The sequence below is a fragment of the Mercenaria mercenaria genome, chromosome 6, assembly GCF_021730395.1.
Source record: "Mercenaria mercenaria strain notata chromosome 6, MADL_Memer_1, whole genome shotgun sequence".
NCBI lineage: Eukaryota > Metazoa > Mollusca > Bivalvia > Venerida > Veneridae > Mercenaria > Mercenaria mercenaria.
The window spans coordinates 24829768-24851864 of NC_069366.1; the positions used below are offsets into that span (position 1 = coordinate 24829768).

The window sequence follows — 22097 nt, forward strand, 5'->3', positions numbered from 1 at the left end:
TGGGTATGTTATGCACTTTCCTAGTAAATGCTATTTTCTCTGTAACCTTTTTCTTAACACTGTTTTCTTTGGTATTTCTTTCTTTAAATATTGATTTCTCACTATCTTCTTTTCTTTTATCAAGTGACTGATTGCTCTTTTTAACTATTTTAGTTTCTTTATTGTTGTTATCATTAGTGCCAAACTTGTTTGCATCATTTTCACTACCTAACAGAATACGCTCAGAGGAAGAGCTAACCTTTTCTTCAACCAAACCTATATTTTCATCCCATTGTACAACCTTAACAATTTTTACATCCCCATTTTCACCATTCTGTTCATCATTAACACCTGTTTCGGAAAATTTACTTATAGCTACCTGTTTATCAGAAGTATCAGGCACCGATTTTTCTGTCTTGCTAGTTTTCTGATCATCTTCATCCTTCTCATCCAGGACTGGCTGATCTGCCTCAGCTGGCTGCTCATCAGTTTCCATCTTGCTTTCACCTGCATCATCAATTTGAGAATCGACAAAATTTTCAGGTGTATCCTCTTTTTCTTGTATTGTTGTTGGAGACACTGTCCCTGGCAGCTCCAAGGTTGTCTGTTCTTCCATGACCTGCACCTCAGTGGTTGAGGGTATAAAAGTTTGTCCAATGTCTTTAACAGGTTCTGAAGATATTAATACCGAAGAAACTTTTTTGCTGACATTATCAGAAACTGGTTCAGAACCTGGGCTTTCTATATTGTGAGTGGTCATTGTATGGTCTTTCAAAGCCACAGGCTTGGCATCTATTTTATGCAAAGCTGGTACTGAGGACAAAACTTGCTCAGGAACCTCAGCTTGTTTCATTGCCACCGACAACAGATCTGTCTGTTTTGTTGCTGCAGGTACTTGGGTGCTGACAACTTGAGCCGGTAACTTATTCACTGCTGGCACTTGTTTCTGGGTGTATACACTTGGAGTAGTTACTTTTACTGCTGGAATCTGAGGTGCACTAAGCTTATTTACAACAGCACCTGATGAGAGACCTTGGTTTACATTTGATTTCAGTAAAGACTGAGGATTCATCACTGTTGTTATCATCTGTTGTGGAGCAGTTTTCAGCTTCGTCTGGTAGCTCTGCTGCCCTGTTTTAATGACATTAGCGTATGGAGTTTGTTTCTGCACCTTCGGAAACACAATAGTTTGTTTCTGATATGACGGAGGATATACCACTTCAGTTGTGATACCACTTGAGTCCCTTTGTTTGATAGTCTTATATTGAGAAGACAGTAAACTGGTCTGACTTTTAATAGATTGACTTGTAATTGTTTGCTTTGACTGCATGCTTGCTGGAGACTTGGAAACTGGCTGTCTCATGATATTTGTTCTTTGCCGATTGGTTGTTTTGTAACTTAGTACTTTCGGTTCTTCAACCCTTGCAGTGTCAATAACCAATGGGTTGTCCACTTTTGTGGCTGTGTATTCAAATGGAGTACCCTGATCATAAGTTATGTTAATATTATCTACCGTTGACTGAGGATAAGTCATCTGGGTCTCAACCTGACTAGTCTGCACATTCCCAACCTGATTCAGAATTTGTAAAGAGCCATCTGCTGTCTGAAGCTGTAAAGTAGCATCTCCAGCATTCTCTCCCAGCAGGGAACTGTCTATTTTCAATATCTCACCAGTATCGGTAATATAGTATGTATCGGTTGTGGTGTCACCCACTGGTTGCTCATATGTTTCAGTGGTTGCTTGATCTGCTGCAGGAAGATCAATCACAGGTTGAACAGCAGCAAGGTCTTCTTTAACAGTATCAGCCACACTTACAACAGTATCTCCAACAGCTCCTTGAAGCAGCTGTGAGTAATCTTCCTCTGTTTCTACATACTGATACTGAACTCCTGCATTTGGATCGTCCACAGTCCCACCAATATTCTGACCAGCATCATCCACAGACAGTGTTATATTCTCACCACCAAGGTTTGAAGCATCAGCTCCTTCCTCCATAAACAGTACAGTGACCGGTCCATTTTCTGTTTCTATCACCTGGACTTGACCTAGAACACCCTGTGAATTTACTGCTGACTGGATATTTTCCAGAAACTCTGGGCTAATGGTCGTCTGTTCCCCTCCCTCCATGATGGCTATTATATCACACTTGTCAACTCATTCTTGGATTTATCATTTCAATTGTTTTAAATCTTATTTTCAAAAGTTTATTGTGAAGGATATTCCTGGATTCAAATCATTTAATTCTTGATCTGTCAATCACACGTTCGCTTCCCTGAAATAAAGAAGAACTTAACTGAGTAAATGATACCACTACTTGTGTAATGTGGGTATAAAACCCAAGACCAACAAGAATTTGTAACAGAGTTACCAATGTCCCCCGCTTAAGGACATTTTCTCACAAAATATACTGCATGCCAATACAGCATCTTGGCATGAACAACAAGAGGGTCATTGACCCTAATGCGATCACCTGTGTACAACGCTTCAAGTGTGTTTGTAGTCAAGTACAAAATTAGGTTTCTTCTATGTTAGCCTATATTATATACATGTCACACACACTTTTGAACCAAGGGCAATAATTTGAACAATTATGGTAGACATTACAAATCTGATATCACACGCCAAATATCAAGGCTCTAGCTATTATTGATTCAGAGAAGAAAAGTGACCATACCCCCTGGCAGCCATGTTTTTTGACGAATTGGAAAAATTTGAACAATCAAGGTAGAGGGTCACACAAGAACCATTTGTGCAAAATTATTTTAAAATCGGGCCAGCAGTTTCACATAAAAAAGATTTTTAAAATTTTCACTATTTCCACTACATATATGTAGGCAAAAGTGACCACGCCCTCTGGTGGCCATTTTATTTTTTAACTAATCAAAATAATTTGAACAATCTGGGTAGAGGGTCACAGAAGAACCATTTGTGTAAAATTATTTTAAAATCAGACAAACAGTTTCACACAAGAAGATTTTTTTTAGTTTCCATTATATACATACATGTATCTAGGGAAAAGTGACCAAACCCTCTGGAAGCCATGTGTTTTGACAAATCAAAATAATTTGAACAATCTTGATAGAGGGTCAAACAAGGACCATTTGTGTAAAATTATTCTAATATCAGGCCAGTCGTTGCAAACAAAAAGATTTTTAAAATTTCCACTATATACATATAGGGAAAAGTTACCACGCCCTCTGGCAGCCATATTTTTTGACGAATCAATATAATTTGAATAAACTTGGTAGAGGCTGACATAAGGACCATTTGTGTGCTATCATTTCAAAATCCGACCATTGGTTTAGGAGATGTTGTTTGAAGATTTTTCTATTTTAGCTCTTGCAGCCATGTTTTTTGACAAAATCAATATAATTTGAACAATCTTGGTAAAGGGTGACATAAGGACCATTAACTGTGTGAAATTATTTCAAAATCAGATGATCGGTTAAGGAGGAGATGTCGTTTGAAGATTTTTTTTTATAGCTCTGACGGCCCTTGTGTGCAACCAAGCGGAACCATTTGAACAACTTTGGTAGAGGACCATCCAAGGAACATTCAAACCAAGTTTCAATCCATTCCCATTAGTAGATACTGAGATACCAGCTTACATACAATACCTTAACCAAATATTTCTAGGTCTAAAATGGGGCATAACTTTGTAAAAAAGCAAAATAGAGTTATGGAACCTGTGCAGTGTAAGTCAGTTTATCACAGTGACTAAGTGTGTGAAGTTTCAATCAATTCCCACAAGAGGTTACTGAGATACCAACTTCCATACAAAACCTTAACCAAATCAGGACGCGGATGCTGACGCATGGGCGAGTCTAATATAAAATGTTGCTCTACCTATTCTTTGAATAATCGAGCTAAAAAGGGAAGTAACTCTATATTAGGGACATGGTTCTTGCGCATAACACGCTGTCTCATGATAATGAACAATTGTGCCAAGTTACATCAAAATCCCTCCATGCATGAAGAAGAAATGCTCCAGAAAAAGTCATTCTTGTATCTGACCTTTGACCTCTTAAGTGTGACCTTGACCTTAGAGCTAGAGGTCTGGGTCTTCCGCCTGACACGACAACTCATTATGGTGAACATTCATGCCAATTTATTTCAAAATCCCTTCATGGATGGAAGAGTTATGGACTGGACACGAAACAGACCCTGTTAACCTTTGACCTTGACCTTGGAGCAAGTAGCCTGGGTCTTGCGCATGGCATGTCATCTCATTATGGTTAACATTTATGTCAAGTTATTTCAAAATCCCTTCATGGATGGCAGAATTATGGACCGGACACAAAACAGACCCTGTTAACCTTTCAGCCCTTTTTTTGTAAATTTGGGGAAGGGTACCAGGTCCCTTTTGGAGGGGATATTTACGTCGCGAAATCATTGTTTGGAGGAATATATTTGCTGAAAAGTTGTTAAAATCAGGACTGAAAATCAAAACTAATTTCATTTTTTTTTGGCATGGGGAATTTTTGGCCAAGGTGGGGAAAAAAGTATACTTTTTAGATTGGGGAATGGGGCCGAATTTCGGCCCTAAAATCAGCATAAAAAAAGGCCTGCCTTTGACCTCTAAGTGTGACCTTGACCTTGGAGGTAGGAATCTAAGCCTTGCGCATGACAAGTCGTCTTGATATGGGAAACATTTATGCCAAGTTAATCCCTTCATGGATGGCAGAGTTATGGACCAGACACGAAGTCTGACCGACAAAAGGAAGGATAGAAGGATGCAGTCCATATCTATATCCCCCTTTTTTTCTTTGAAAAAGGCGAGAGACAAAAAAGTATATGATTTATAAACTGTAAAGAGGACTTTCTTGAAAGATATTTAAACTAGAGCTATCACTAAAGGTGATGAATGTACCCCCCGCATGCACTGACACAGTACATTGCAATTTGACGCACACAAGACTGCATAATTATGTGGACTGTATGTATATAGACTGTATGTATACAGAATAGTAACAAAAAGCAAAGTCCCATAACTATGCAGAATATTTATCTAAAAGAATGTAACATGCACCATGCACAACTAGGGTTGGTACTGATCACTTGTGTGAAGTTTCATTAAATTGTGTGCAAGGGTTTGGTAGATTAGGCATGCACAAGATTGCATATGCAGACTGTATGTACATAGTATGTTAACAAGAAACAAAGTCCCATAACTCTGCAATTTTTGTCGCTGAAAGAACCTAACATGCCCCATGCACAACTACTGTTGTTAGTGATCACTTGTGTGAAGTTTCATTAAATTGTGTCAAGGGGATGAGGAGAGATGGTGCGCACAAGATTGTGTCTATGTATATAGTATAGTAACAAAAAAAAACAAAGTCCCATAACTCTGCAAATTTTTTTTCTGAAATAATCTAACATGCCCCATGCACAACTACTGTTGTTACTGATCACTTGTGTGAAGTTTCATTAAATTTTGTCACGGGGATGAGGAGAGATGGTGCGCACAAGATTGTGTCTATGTATATAGTATAGTAACAAAAAAAAACAAAGTCCCATAACTCTGCAAATTTTTTTTCTAAAAGAACCTAACATGCCCCATGCACAACTACTGTTGGTACTGATCACTTGTGTGAAGTTTCATTAAATTGTGTCAAGGGGATGAGGAGAGATGGTGCGCACAAGACTGTGTCTATGTATATAGTATAGTAACAAAAAAACAAAGTTCCATAACTCTGCAAATTTTTTTTCTAAAAGAACCTAACATGCCCCATGCACAACTACTGTTGGTACTGATCACTTGTGTGAAGTTTCATTAAATTCTGTCAAGTGGATAAGGAGAGATGATGCACAAGATTGCGTCTACGGACAGACAGACGGACAGACAGACAACCTGAAACCAGTATACCCCCCCTTACAACTTTGTTGTCGGGGGGTACAATAACTTAAATATCTATAAAATATGTTACACAGCTCCAATGCCATTTTTAATCACTATGACAACTAACGGCAGTCAGTTCACCCAATACAATACAATACTCACTAGTAGGACTGGGACGATTACACCGTTAATCGGATCCGATTTGATTACTAGGTGAAACTGGTTTCAATTTTGCAAAACCGGTAATCGCTCTCAAACAATAAACATCACGAGTCGTACTTAATCTTTATATATTTCTTTGACCAGCACATAGATCCACAGTATATTTCCGATAAACCATGTCAACTAAACAGGGGCGGCAAAATCTGATTTTGACTTGCTTGTCAGTTTTTTTCATTTGATATTTTTTACTTGTCCGTATGGTAGTTATATAGTAAATTCTGGTCAAATTTCACTTGTCCGTACAAGCTTTGGGACAACCTGGGCAATATGGACAATTGAATTTGCCGCCCCTGCTGAACATAATCAATATTAATTATATAGACTATAGTCCAGTTTGTATGTCGTGATATCTTTAAAATAAAATACACCAAAATATGACTTATTAATTGTCACACTGCTTGCAAACGATAAAGTTGTTAAGTTTCTAATGAAGTCAGCTGCTGGAAGTACCTTGATATGGTAGTCAGGAAAGAAAACAGCATTTTCAATACGGCGGCCGATTAACCGGTTCGATTTGATTTCAAACAAATGATTAATCGGTTTCAAAATTTTGAAATCGTCCCAGCCCTACTCACTAGTTCTCAAGTAAACATTGTTATTCAAGTCCAAAAAAGGAAAATACCTTTGACTAAATACAATACAATAGATTGTTCTTTATACTTTTTTATAGTATTACGCTGCGGTGGTAAAACATGGTCAGGAGAATGTACCCCTGAACCAGCATGTATAAGCTTCAGCATGCCCATTCACGCACTGCAGTACGTGAATCACGCACAAAATATCAAATGCACGCATAAAAATCACTTGTTGGGGGTACATGCACGTAGAGATTCGGAACTCCTATGTTCAGCTGCCAAATCGCTATTTATTTCATCGCGTACTTGCCAATTGTTTGGTATGGTCTAAAATGCAGATCCAGTCCAGGGACGTGATAATTTCGTTTCTATCACCGAATTCTCAGCGTAATTGTCAGCCGCATAGAGGGGTTTGGTAAGTGTTTTAGTCAGACGTCACACGGGTCATGTGCAAAAAAGTATGGATGCGAAATGCAAACAAGAGGGCCATGATGGCCCTATATCGCTCACCTGTTATCATTGCACTTGAGGACAAGAAGGTCCTCAGAAAAAATATCTAAGTCGAAAGGACAGGAACAACAAAGGGAAGAAATTTAACCAAAAAGAAAAAAAAATTCTTACAAGGTACAGGTATGTCAAAATACACCTAAAAATTAGAGGTACCATCCAGGTCGTACCACAGAAAAGTGGTCTCGGGTTTTCCCTACGGCTAATAATAAAAAAGTTACTAAAAATAAGCTATTTATAGTAACATAAAAGGGAAGTAATTAAATTTTTTTTTATTGCAAATGAACAAAAGAAGGATCTGCCAAATAAATCTGTTGACATAAATGAAATTTCAGATCAGTATCTTCATTAGTTTAATTTGAAAGAAAGGGAGGTAATTTGACATAAAATCAGTCCATAGTTATCTACCCTGATTGGCTCAGTCCAACTAATGACAATAATGAAATTTCAAATAAGTCCTATAAGTACTTACTGATATAAATCCATTTTGATTACAATCAGATATAAAATAACTCTGGAACCTACGACTGGATCTGATTTGTCATGGAATCCAAGATTTATTGTTGTTGAAGATATTTTGGAAGCTTGTATTAAATAAAACCATAAATGAAGTCTCTATATGGCTGCAAAAGCCAAAATAGCCAATATTGGACCTTTAAGGGGCCATAACTCTGGAACCCATGATGGAATCTGGCCAGTTCAAGAAAGGAACCAAGATCTCGTGGTAATACAAGTTGTGTGCAAGTTTGGTTACAATCAAATCATAAATGCAGCTGCTATTGTGCAGACAAGGTCAAAATAGCTAATTTTGACCCTTTCAGGGGCCATAACTCTGGAACCCATTAAGGGATCTGGCCGGTTTAAAAAAGGAACCGAGATCTTATGGTGACACATGTTTTGTGCAAGTTTGATTAAATTCAAATCATAAATGAAGCTGCTATTGTGCAGACAATGTCAAAATAGCTGATTCTGGCCCTTTCAGGGGCCATAACTCTGGAGCCCATAATGGAATCTCGCCAGTTGAAAAAAAGAACCAAGATCTTATGGTGATACAAGTTGTGTGCAAGTCTGGTTGAAATAAAAACATAAATGAAGCTGCTATTGTGCAGACAAGGTCAAAATAGCTAATTCTGGCCCTTTCAGAGGCCATAACTCTGGAACACATAATGGAATCTGGCCAGTTCAAGAAAGGAACCAAGATCTTATGGTGATACAAGTTGTGTGCCAGTTTGGTAAAAATCAAATTATAAATAAAGCTGCTGTTGTGCAGACAAGGCCAAAATAGCTAATTTTGGCCCTTTTAGGGGCCATAACTCTGGAACCCATAATGGGATTTGGCCAGTTCAAGAAAGGAACCGAGATCTTATGGTGATACAAGTTGTGTGCAAGTTTGGTTAAAATAAAATCATAAATGAAACCACTATCGTGCAGACACGAAATTGTTGACGCATGGACCCACGCACGCACGGACGGACTGACTGACGACGGGTGATTACAAAAGCTCACCTTGTAATTAACAGTATTTTTTTCAATATTTAACTGCAATTTTGATACACATTGCATATCTGTAATGGTTCGGGCATTTATTATTGATCGGCAATTTTACCAGTCTTCAGTTAACTGTATGTTATTTCGTACTGTTCTACCTTTAGCGCTAACCATGTTATTTCGGACAAATCGTGTTCCCTTCACGAAATTAGGAATACATGAACCTTGCTGAAAACGTATTTATATTTAGTATAATATAGGGAGGGGTCCTTTGATTCAGAATTTCCTATCTTAACGTTGGAAAAACATTTTATATTTTCTAAAATTATTCAGTGATTTTTTTTGGAAAAAATAAAGGTGCCTGTGCCCGCTGAATTGGGAAAATAAGCGCGATAATTCCCCAAATTGGGAAAAATAGAAATATGTTTAATTTCCATACTAAGTGATATAAATCTGTACATTTCCTTACTGAATGTTGTTTGAAGAGTTTATATTTTTTCAAAACCACTTTTGGATTTAAAATCGTGAAATTTTTGGGTGATAAAATAAATTAAGACATCAATACAACTTGTAATAATTGTATTTATCAATTTTCACCTCATGCCCTTGAAATTTGACAACGTCCGAAATTTTGACTATCCGAAAATCGGTACAATCGCGGCGATTTTGATCTCCAATTTTTCAAAAACTAGGAGAGATATTGTCATTTTTCATCACCATAAATGATTAAATGACATAATAGAACATATTTAAACCGACTAAAGTGCATATTTCTCTTGAAAATCGGCAAAATTTTGTTTGTCACGTGTTTTCGCGACGGTAACCTTGATGCGATTTTGGTCTTAAAAAGGACGTTTTTGATGCCATTTCTGCCAATTTCATGTTAGATATCGCTGATCTCACGCCCGAATATAAACTGTTACATTTTGGAAATAAAATCTTATAGTTTGAGGGGGGAAAACATCTCTTTTTTAGGGGAAAAATTGACGATTTTTTGGGAAAAAATTGCCTATTTTGGCGAGGGGAAAGTGCCGATATTCGGCAGTAAAAATACGCAAAAAAAATCACTGTTATCTCATCTGTTATACCCCACCCACGAGAGTTCTGCATGAAAAAATACATGTATATACAAGTTTCAGTAGTAAAATAGAAAAATTTCAGATCTGCCATGTAGTGTACCCCCAAATTTTGAAGTGTACCCCTATTTTGCAAAAGCAGGGGGTACATGTACCCTTAACTTCAAAAATGAGTGGGCATGCTGAACTTATAATGAAATACATGATATTAGAATGCATTATCTGATCAAAATTCTACCATACAGAGAATTTCTACATCCTACGAAAGCAAAAAAAAAAAAAAAATCCTGGTCTTTTCTTACCTGCAGCTTCCGCTTTTCACATCAATGAAGCTTTCCAGGTTAAGTTTATAGCACAAGTACGATTGTCTTATCCCTACAACCTGGAAATAGAAATAACAGTCTAATTAAAATACAGGTGACCTACTTGACCAAATTAATGTTTTCAGACACTTTCACTATCATTCTGGTTGATGTCTTAAAAACATGGATATAGAAAATGACCCAGTATTTATATTCCCTTGGCTATTCTAACTGCGTAATCAGTAGGTCACAATGTTCCGGGATGTTTTGATCAGGCTATGCAGCATATCAGGCACCAGTGTTAGAATTCAGCAATTTTTTTTCACTTGCAAATTTTTGCGAGTACTTGCTAGTTAGTAGGTTCACTTGCAAGTTTTCAGCATGTCGCGGCCGATTTACTTTCAGTTTTAATTTGTGGATTGTCATTGGGAATTTTTTTACTGACGATTGGGAAAAATGGACACTTTTGGACATTGGGAATGGTACACTTTATCGGTACCGCTCATATAAGGAAAAAAAAAACCTGAGACTGGTACAACAAACACCACTGACCTATTCTGTACCTAGATTTTGAACTTCCAGTTGGTTGTTCCCTCACAATTGGGACTCTTAACCAGCCAGCTCAAAACAAAAATACCCAAAAGAGGCAAGAACAAGAAGCTGCGTTCAATAAACGCTTGATGCCCCCAGTGGCATCCTTGTCGATACAAAGCAACCTAAGTCCAAAATGAGGTCAAGTTCAAGGTCAAACTGAGGTCAGGTGATGTCTAAAGATGAGGAATGGTCAAGGTTACATCTGCATTAGTATCAAGTCATTCTAGTAAGGGGTATTGATGCTAGACGAAATGGTCCCATTTGGTTAACCAAGAGATGGCCCATATAAAGCAACCTAAGTCCAAAATGAGGTCAAGGTCAAACTGACGTAAAGTGATGTCTGAAGATGAGGAATGGTCACAGGTTACATCTGCATTAGTATCAAGTCATTCTAGTAAGAGGTATTGATGCTAGACGAAATGGTCCCATTTGGTTAACCAAGAAATGGCTCATATAAAGCAACCCAAGTCCAAAATGAGGTCAAGGTCAAACTGAGGTCAGGTGATATCTGAAGATGAGGAATGGTCACAGGTTACATATGCATTAGTATCAAGTCATTCTAGTAAGGTGTATTGATGCTAGACAAAACAGTCCCATTTGGTTAACATTGTACGGACGAACGAACAAACAGACATACAGGACAATCACTATATGCCTCCCGCATCAGTAGATGCCGGGGGCATCAAAACGTAACTAAGCTTGTTTCACTGCTCATATGATACTATATCAGTTATGTATAAGTGTACCTGTTATTTGATCACAATATTGGTGATAGTTAGTTTAGTTTATACTAATTTGTTTTAAAATAGCTCGATTGTGATGAAAGCTTTAAGCTTATTGGAACCACTCTCGAGTCCGCTTCCTGGAAAACCAGTACTGGTGTCATATGAGAAGTCATGGTCGTGACCCCAGCGAGGCTCGAACCCACAACCCTGGGATTGAGCGGCCGACACCTTATCCACTAGACCACTGCTCCCCCTAATATTGGTGATAGTTGCCCAGTAAATTGCCAAAAACTTATTTTGGAATGTATAACATTACCCCACCCACTTACTGCAAGGGTAGGGTACATAAGCACACTATTTTAGGCCTATTTGATTATCCTGTTTTATCTGTGAAGTTAGGAATTTTCTCAAGTCTAGTATCACAAAACTGGCGAAGGGACAAAACAATATTTGTATCCAGTGTTTGCCATCATTACCCTTTCCAGCTTGAATTCAAAGCATTTTGTATAGTCAATTCTATTGCATGCCATTTTGGTATTTCACATTTATATGTAACAATAAATTTAACAGCCAAAATTTATAACACTTCATGAAAGTTTGGAAAGAAAGTTAAAATCATTCTCAATTTCTGGTATGTGAAAGTTTAAAGGAACAGAATTTCTTTGAACTGACATAGAAAAAAAATCGTAGTCTTTGTTTTCTGATGTGTACAATACTTATCGATTAAAAAGGTCAGGAATGTTTTTTGTTACAAAAAAGCATTATTTTACTAAGAAGTGGTCACAAAGTTAACACAAACACTTTTAAAAAACAACAAGTGAATGAAGTATTGCCATGCAATACAAAGTCCCCTACTGGAAGGCACCTAATTTTCTCTACTGCAGTATAACATAATGAACTGATATCTGTCAATGATGTATAAACAATATTGTACTATATATACAATATAATATAACAAAGCACTTGGATTAAAATTAGCGTATATAAAAACGTACAGTTGTTTTCATTTGGATTTTTTTTTGGTTGATTATACAAAAAATTATCATAAAAGTTAATTATAGTAACAACAAAGTGAAATAAACCCTAAAAAAAAAAAAAAAAATCTATAAAATTTAAGTCCACAAGAAACTCTTTACCAGGTACAGATAGATCAAAATACACCTAAAATTTGGATGTACCGTGCATGTTGTACCACAGAAAAGTGGTCTCAATTTTTCCCTACGGCCAGTAATAAAAAAGTTACAATATAATCTATTTATAGTAACAACAAAGGGACATAATTCTAAAAAAAGTGTGCCTCATAGTGGTGAACATTTCTACCAAGTTACATCAAAATCCCTCCATGCATGAAGAAGAAATGCTCTGGACAAACTCATTCTTGAATTTGACCTTTAACCTCTAAGTATGACCTTGACCTTAGACCTAGGGACCTGGTTCTGGTGTGCGACAATTCGTCTCATGGTGGTGAACATTTGTGCCAAGTTACATTACAATCCCTCAATGCATAAAGAAGAAATGCTCCAGACAAAGTCATTCTTGAATTTGACCTTTGACCTCTAAGTATGACCTTGACCTTAGACCTAGAGCCGGGGCTTTGCGCACAACATGTTGTCTCATCCAGGGAAATGTTTGTGCCAACTGATATTTAAATCCTGTTTTGCATGACAAAGTTATAGACCGGACAGGAAAAAAATCTTATTGACCTTTGATCTCAAAGTGTGACCTTGACCTTTAAGCTAGGGTTCTGGGTGTTGCACATGACACGTCGTCTCATCATGGGGAACATTTATGCCAAGTAATATTGTAATCCTTTGATGGATGACAAAGTTCTGGAGCGGACAGGAAAAAAACCCTATTGACCTTTGGCCTCAAATTGTTACCTTGACCTTTGAGCTAGGGGTCCGGGTTTTGCACATGACATGTTGCCTCATAATGGGGAACATTTGTGCCAAGTAATATCAAAATCCCTTCATGGATGACAGAGTTATAGACCGGACAGGAAACAGACCCTGTTCATGCCATGTTAACATTTGACTGCTAAGTGTGACCTTGACCTTTGAGCTAGGGGTTTGAAAGTTGTGCACGACACATCATCTTATTATGAGGTTCAATTATGCCAACTGATATTAAAATCCCTTCATAGATGGGAGAGTTATGGACCGGACAGGAAAAAAGCCCTGTTGACCTTTGACCTCAAATTGTGACCTTGACCTTTGAGCTAGGGGTGCGGGTTTTGCGCATGACACATCGCCTCATCATGGGGAACATTTTTGCCAAGTAATAATAAAATCCCTTCATGGATGAAAGAGTTATGGACCGGACACGAAACAGACCCTGTTCATGCCATGTTAACATTTGACTGCTAAGTGTGACCTTGACCTTTGAGCTAGGGGTCTGAAAGTTGTGCATGACACATCATCTTATTATGAGGTACAATTGTGCCATGTGATATTAAAATCCCTTCATGGATGGGAGAGTTATGGACCGGACAGGAAAAAAGCCCTGTTGACCTTTGACCTCCAATTGTGACCTTGACCTTTAAGCTAGGGGTCTGGGTTTTGCGCATGACACGTCGTCTCATCATGGGGAACATTTGTGCCAAGTAATATTAAAATCCCTTCATGGATAAAAGAGTTATGGACCGGACACGAAATTGCGGACGGACGGAATGACAGAATGACGGAAAAGCGCATTCCTATAGTCCCCGAAACTGGTTTTCAACCAGTAGGGGACTAATAAGCTGCGTTCAATAAATGCTTGATGCCCCTGGTGGCATCCTTGTCGGTAGATTTTCCAAAACAAGGTCAAGGTCAAACTGAGGTCAGGTGATGTTTGAAGATGAGGAATGGTCACAGGTTACATCTGTATTAGTATCAATTCATACTTGTAAGTGGTATTGATGCTTGACGAAATGGTCCAATTTGGTTAACCAAGAGATGGCCCATACAAAGCAACCTGTCAAAAAACGAGGTCAAGATAAAGGTCAAACTGAGGTCAGGTGATGTCTGAAGATGAGGAATGGTCACAGGTTACATCTGCATTAGTATCAAGTCATTCTAGCAAGGGGTATTGATGCTAGATGAAACAGTCCCATTTTGTTAACCTCGTACAGACGGACAGGACAATCACTATATGCCTCCCGCATCAGTAGATGCCAAGGGCATTAATAATTTTATAGATCAACCTTTTTCCATTCCGACTACTGCTATAATTCAGTAACTGTTTTCTTAAAAATATGATGATATTATAATTCATACTGTTTATGTTTGTTGATTTAAATAACATTGTCTGTTTCAATTTTAGGTTATTTAATATACACCTGTACTTAAAACTATCAATTTCCTAATATAAGAAATACATTATACACTATGAAAACTGTAATTCATCATATCAATGAACCTACCAAACTAGCGTATACAGTTAGACTCGAGTAAATTTGGGTATGAAACGCCCGTGAAACATGAACAAGATTTCTGGTGGTTCTGCCATTGAATATCACTAACAGAAATCATTTGCACCTTCAGATAGATGGAATGCATTAAACTGGTAACATAAATGTACATCTGCGGGGATAATTACCAAGAAAATGAGGCCAAAATATAACGGGCACCTGCCAAGTTATCACCTCGGCATGGCAGATTACATCCCATAACAAAAATTACTTGGTCTGAAAAATGATAAAATACGTATATCATATATGTACGTTCAATTATAACAATATTTCAATATTTAGCACATTCTTTACATAAAACGATCAATTTCCTACAGAAAAATACCAGTTTGATCAGCGTATATGGCGTTTTTGATCTAAAAATCTGGGAATAATTTTTTTCTTCTGTCTTTTTTCAAGGATTTCCCGTACATTTTATGCAAAACACGTCATATACGTAATGTTCTATCTTCAGACTAAAGAATCGGGCACCTCTTCAGTTTGGGAAATGCCGTAGTTTTCCAGAATAAGCGCGTTTCTATTGGCCCTACAGGGTTTTCCCTCGGGTTTTTTATTTGGGAGTCCATGGACTCCCATGGCTGCTAATTTAAGGGTCCCTAATAATTTTTGGGGGTCCACAAATTATTTATCTTGAAAATGGACATTATTACTATAAAAATTTACCCTAAAAACGAATGAACTTAATTGTATCTTTTTAATTTAGATAGCAGTTGATTCAATATTTTGGAATGGTATCTTTCAAAATGGCATGAGCTTCTCAATTCAGACCGATTACAAAAGGTGTGATAGTCTTTTTGTTATGATCAAATAGCCAGTAATTACCGGCAATTAAGGTGTCACCTTGTGTCAATTATGTTGTTCACAGTTTTATCTCGGTTAAAGATAATACTCGATCCTTAATTAGTATCATAATTTTTTGTGATTTATTAATATTTTTCATCAAAATACTTTAAATTTATATGAAATTAATTTTGTTTAATAAAAAAATAAACCATTCGATCTTTTACGGAACATAACGGCAATTTCAGATTTTAGCGATGACAGTTAGCGCGGAGAGTAGTTTCCCTTTACCAAAATGGCGAACATCGATAACAAAACTTGTTTTGAAGTTGGAAATTGTCTATACCTGTGTATAATGAGCACCCACGATTTGGGGATGGTCCCGGTGGTAAAAAACTGCGCATTTTACATGAGTATCTGCGCAAAGGAGGCTTCAGTGCAAAGGAGTTTCGTGACTGATTTTGCGGGTCCAGTGGACGCAGAGGCACTTAAAAATGCGAGTTCAAAGCAGTAAAAGCCCCGGCCCTATAGTGAGGTCAGATTTCCGGAATAGTAAGAAATTATCTCCCCTGATTTGTGGTGGCGTGGTGGTTGCTAGAGTAGTATAAAACATGTTTTTTTAAATATTGTGCGCATGCATATTGGAAGTTACTGTGTTGCGTAATCCAGGGCTTTTTTCCGTTATAATTCCGCTATAAATCTACCTCCTGTAAAAGGAGGTAATTTAATCCCAATGCAAAAAAGCATGTTTTTTCCCCAAAGTTGAATTTAAAATTCCCAAATGATTATACCTTTTAGGGTTATTGTTGTTTTAAGATAGTTTTGCTGATTTGTATGTATATTTAAGTAAATTATAATACTGCTGAACAACTAATGCAATTCATTAATATTTCACACAAAAACACATTTATGTAGATTTTGGTAATTTGCAAATTGTCCCAATTAAGACAGTTTCCGAGAGCATTTTCCCAATCCCACTGGTGTCGGTGGCATTCCCAAATTGATGAAAAAAAGGCCTGAAATATGCAAACAGTCTAAGCACTGTGTAAAAACGTCATCAATTGGTGCATACTGTTTGAAAAATTCATCATTAAATGCGTATTTACAGCAGATCCAATCTTGGAAGTTTAATGAATTAAAATCGTAATTTCTACTTGAGATTCTGCATTCCCAAAATTTGTGTGTGTATGCCAGCTTAAATTCGAACCCTGGGCATGTGTACTGAATTGATGCATGTGCATTTAGTCGGACTAAAATGAGTAAACAATCCAGCCTATCTCTAATTTCTCGCCTCCAGGCTCCAACACAAATAAAAAACCTAGCTAAAAACCGTACCCTGTACCAGGCACAATCTACTAAATCATAAATGTTTGAACATAAATCTTGTATTTTCTGTCAGAGTGCATTATACCTGCAGATTTTTTAACAAGTTTTTAAGCATAAATTTAACACCAATGGGAATGTTTGCCTAGACATTTCTGTCTCTCCAAATATGCAAGTCTTCTGGACTATAACACTGAAAACGCCCCGGTTTTCCTGCTTAATATAATGTCATGTAGTAATGTGCTTCTTATACTGAAATTTTTAACAGCAATACATACATGATTAACTTACAAACATCTGAGGTAGAATATACTCTCAAATGTTCAACCCCCACCAGTGCCCTGGGTCCGTCTTAGGGTCCTTTTGACCCCAAAGAGAACAAGCGTAAATCCCTTGTAGAACATTTGATTTGTGTAAATTTCAAACATAAAACTGGAACTATTAACGTACAGGGGAAGCAATTCTCAAATTTCAGCTCACGGAACTGAACGCGGGGCGGCTTGACTCAGTTTCCAACAGGGGGCTAAAACCTTGCTACGCGGGAAAACGTATTCTGACGCAATCGGAATGTCCTTCAGCATGTCATTGTGCTGCTCAGACAGATTAATTAAATCTTAAGTTATTTCATTAAATAATGATTGTTACCTCAATAATGAGGGGGTATATATTTGGAAATTGTGTGGTGTTTTTGTTCCTTGGCGTGTTTTCCGTTTTGACAAAGTACCCGGATGTGGTCCAACCGGAAAGAAATATTTGAAACGGAAAGAGGTTCGATAAAACACGAAATAGAACGGAAGGGATAAAGGTGATAAGGAACTAAATTCTTATTCATGTTGTGATACCCTAAGTATTGTCAACTTGCCTGTTTTCAATCACTAAACTTATTCTCTGCTTATTCTAAATACTTGTAGGCCATGAACTAAATAAGGTTAAAACTCGGCCCGGTCCGACCCAAACAACGGAAATAACCGATTCCGATTGTACGGAAACCACCGAAAACTTACGGACGGAAGGCTAACATAATTACGGATGTTATAGTGTCGTCTTCATCAATGCAAATGTCTATTTTACTTTACTAGGAAAGTATTAATAATGACGAAACGTATGTTGAATGAGGAATTGCACTTCACATTAGCAAATACCTAAAATAACAAGATATTTTAGGTGATTAAATTACATTCAGTGTAGCTCGACAATCAACGTGTCATTAAGGTAATATGCGCCACCTAACGAAAGTCAACGGACCATTATCAAATTTTGCCAAATCAAAATTGACGATATTTCCGATTGACTGGTATTTTTCCATGTTTTTGTTATTATACATTTTGCTGCTGTAAATCTTCAAACATGACCACTAACGTCATTTTTTCAGCAGAGCGCAAAATGACGTACTTGACTGGTTTTTCGAGTATCGTTTTTATATACAACTAAAATACGGCAAAAATTCTTTATTTTCAAGTTTATATCAAAATTATCTCTCCAATGATACATAATTTGTCATGTTTATTTCAACGTCACATCAGAGGCAAACAATTTATGAACGCAAAACACGCAAAACTGACGTCGAGCTTCACCAAAAATTTTGCGTAAAGACGCCTATATTTCAGAAACTGCCAGATAGTTTTTTGAATAAATTTGAGCAAGCGTGCAAAATTTCAATCGCTATCGATTCCGTAAAAGAAAAATGGTGGTCACCGTTTTAGATTTCGCTCTATTTACCATGGCGCTTCCCCTACCCCCAGTAAAAAATAACGACGTTTTTATACTTATTTCGTAAATTTTCAGTAATTTTAATTCCATTTCTGTTGGTGGATATTATAAATGCTATTAAATTCCAGTAATGATAAAACGAAGATATGATTTAATGAAATTTTTATTTGTAGTTGCAGCAATATTTCTTAAGCAAACTTTGTTTAAATTTGATAAAATTAAAAATATTTGTCGAAACGCTAAAGCCTTAGCAGAAAAGTGAAGCACATCAAATGTTAAAGTTCTAAGCAAAACGTTTGTAGTCAGTCTTAAAGAGATTCTATTACCAGATATTTTGCTGTTCATCTAAGACTTCGTTTTAAATTTATGTTCACGCAGGTATGATTCACGCCAGTACTGTCAGTGTATTTTTATCTTCCTTTGGAATTCTGTCGAACGCATGATAGGGACAAAAGGAACCGTTCTAGAAAATAATACTGCACGTGACTTGTGTGCACAAACCGTTATCTGGAGAGGAAACAGGTAAAAATTTAGCGTATTTTATTGTTTACATTAAAATCGGTTAATTATATGGAACATCAAAATTTTTCTTCAGTCAAAATCAAGCAGTCCTATTGTTGTGTCAATAATTTTGGTTGGTCAGCGGATTCTTTAATTCTTGAATTGATTGGTCATTTTGAATTTTGTTTTCTTTGTTTTGATAGGTTATAGATAAGTAAATATATAGGTATTTTTGAATTGGCGCTTCATTCTGTTTTTTCTATTAGTCTGGTCACGTCGAAATTAGTTTTTCTCTGGTTTTCAAAACAGAAAATTATTTCGTTTAAATTTGGATTAGAATAATTTACGTAACTTTAAAAATGTAGGAAAACCATAAGGAGTTTCGAAAAGTAAATTTGACGTAAAACATTAAAATTCTTTGTAAATTAAAACTTTGTTAAAAAATTTGACTGTAAATTGGAAAAATGTCTGGAAAAGAAAGCAAGAGGTCGGGTAGGTCAGTAGTTAAACACGACTACAATAAGGTCAACTCAGAAGGATTCGTCGGAATCGGGGAACTGGAAGATCCTGCCGAGTACCAAACTTCGCAAGAAACGGGTGGAGAAGATGTTTCTGAGATGGTTTCTCACGTTTCAGCGTCCAGAACAAGTACAAGTGAGGAAACGCTAGCTTCGCTAGAAAGTGAGTACAAATCACTGGTGAAAGAAGAGGAGGAGCTTCAAAGGGAAGCACAGATAAGTAAACTGAAGAAAAAGATTGCTCGGAAACAAAAGTCTGTAGCAGAATTACGAGGTGAGCCTGTTAAAAAAGTTAATGACAGTAAAATAACATTGCAAAATTTAAGAAAGAAAAAGAAGCTACGCGCTAAAGCACAAAAAGAATTAAAATCCTGTGGGCTGGCTTCAGAATCGGAAACAGATTCCGATTTAGAGTCCAGTTCTGATTCTACTGAGTCTGGAAATAATTTAAAAACATCTAAGTCAGCAGAGGATGAAAAGAGTAAAAAGAAAAATTCAAAAACATTTGATACGGATAGTGGATCAGATTCAGAAAGTAGTTCAGATTCAGACAGTTCAGTTTCTCATAAAAAGAAAAGTAGAAAATATAAGAAAAAATCTGGAATATCTGCAAAATCTTCAGACCATGTAAAATTCAGACAAAAATACCCACAGGCATACTTACATTATGAGCATGTCTCTGCAAAAGTCAGTTTCGATTCTCTAGAATTCAATTTATTTGTGGCTGGGGAATTGGAAATCGTTTCTCAGTCTACAACCAAAAAGATGGAAAAAGAAGCAAGATTAGAACTTTTGAAACGTTTAATGTATTTAAGCAGCTCATACGATTTTCAAACTATTAAATCTTTGTATGCAGCAATTCTAAGAGAAATAGAATTAGGTCACAAATATTGGGGAGATGATTTCCATTATGTGGAAACCAATATTATGTCAAGAGCTTCGGTAAAGAAATCTTCAACCCCCTACAACAAAAAGATAGGTTTTAAAAGTAAGGAAGAAAAACAATCAGATGATAAGACATGGTTCTGCCCTCTTTACCAGAAAAACAAATGTCAGCATAAATCCATGTCCCACTTGATGGTCGTTAAGGGGAAACAAAGGTGGGCACAACATATTTGTGCTTCTTGCTGGCTAAAGGATAATAAAAAAAATAGAGCATCCGGAATGTTCAAGTGCTTGCCCACACACACAAAAGTGACTTAGAACAGGTTTTGCGCAACTTTCGGAAGCTAGTACGACGAATGAAAAATTGGTTAATACATTTCTTCCACAATTTTGTTTAGTGGAAATTGATAAAACTATTGAACAAAAGGAAACATGTAATAATAAAAATTCACTTTGTTATCACTCCAGAAAATGTCAGATTTGTAAAGTAACAAAAAACAAAGTTGATAATGTATCCATAGATATGGTTCATTTACACACAAAAGTCAAAGAGTCCGGTAAACATAATTTTCAAGCTTGTCGCATTGTGGTTAATAACAAAATAAATGATGAATTTTGGAACAGAATGTTAATAGGTTATAAGGATACTCTGGTTATAGATCTATTAAAATACGGTTTCCCTTTAGATTTCCAAGGTGATGTAATTCTTTTAAACAATTAGAATTATGGAAACACAAAAATCATAAAGGGGCTGAAAATTATCCAGCAGAAATAACAAAATATTTAGAAAAAGAAAAGGCAAGTCATTCTATTATTGGGCCTTTTAAGAGCAATCCTTTTACAGATAACTTAAAAATTTCTCCCCTGAATTCAGTACCAAAAAAGGAATCAGAAGAAAGAAGAATTATTTTAGATCTCAGTTTTCCAAAGGGTAATGCTGTCAATGATTTTATTTGTAAAGATAGATATTTAGGTGAAGAAATAGAATTAATCTTCCCAAAGATCGATGATTTTATTCAATTAATAAAAGCAAAAGGAAGGCATTGTTTAATGTTCAAGTTGGATTTACGAAAAGCCTACAGACAAATTAATATTTGTCCAGGCGACTACAATTTAGTTTCGTTTCGTTGGAAAAAGCATATTTTCTGTGAAACAGTTTTATCTATGGGTGTTAGAAACGCTGCGGCTATCTGTCAAAGAGTTAAAAATGCAATTTCATTCATGATGTTCCAAATTGGTATAGCTATTTTGAACTATTTGGATGATTTAGCAGGTGTGGAAAGTAGAGAAAAGGCCTGGTTTGCATTTTATTGTCTAAGAGAAGTATTAGAGAAAGCAGGCTTAGAAGAATCAAAACAAAAAGCTTGTATTCCATCAGAAATTATGAATTTCCTAGGAGTTTCGTTCAACTCCAACTCCATGACAATGGAGGTTACAACTGATAGACTAAATGAAATTAAGAAGTTAATCACTCTTTGGTTAAACAAGTCAACTGCTTCTCTTAGGGAGTTACAATCTCTGATTGGAAAGTTAAATTTTGTTGCAGCTTGCGTTAGGCCAGGGCGTATTTTCATAAATAGAATGTTGAATTGGTTACGGTCCATAGTAGTATAGTAATTGT

General features: G+C 36.5%; 1 protein-coding gene across 1 annotated transcript in view; it reads right to left on the minus strand.

Moving 5' to 3' along the window:
- Positions 1–17599, minus strand: part of LOC123550620 (uncharacterized) — a 41716-nt gene extending 24117 nt beyond the window's left edge. Inside the window, exons 1-3 of the mRNA XM_053545442.1 lie at positions 17508–17599; positions 9990–10069; positions 359–2252 (exon numbers count right to left, since the gene is read on the minus strand). Of these exons, the coding sequence (XP_053401417.1) occupies positions 359–2107 (1749 nt within the window). The 5' untranslated portion in view covers positions 2108–2252; positions 9990–10069; positions 17508–17599. The remainder of the gene's footprint in view (positions 1–358; positions 2253–9989; positions 10070–17507) is intronic.
- Positions 17600–22097: the final 4498 nt, after the last annotated feature.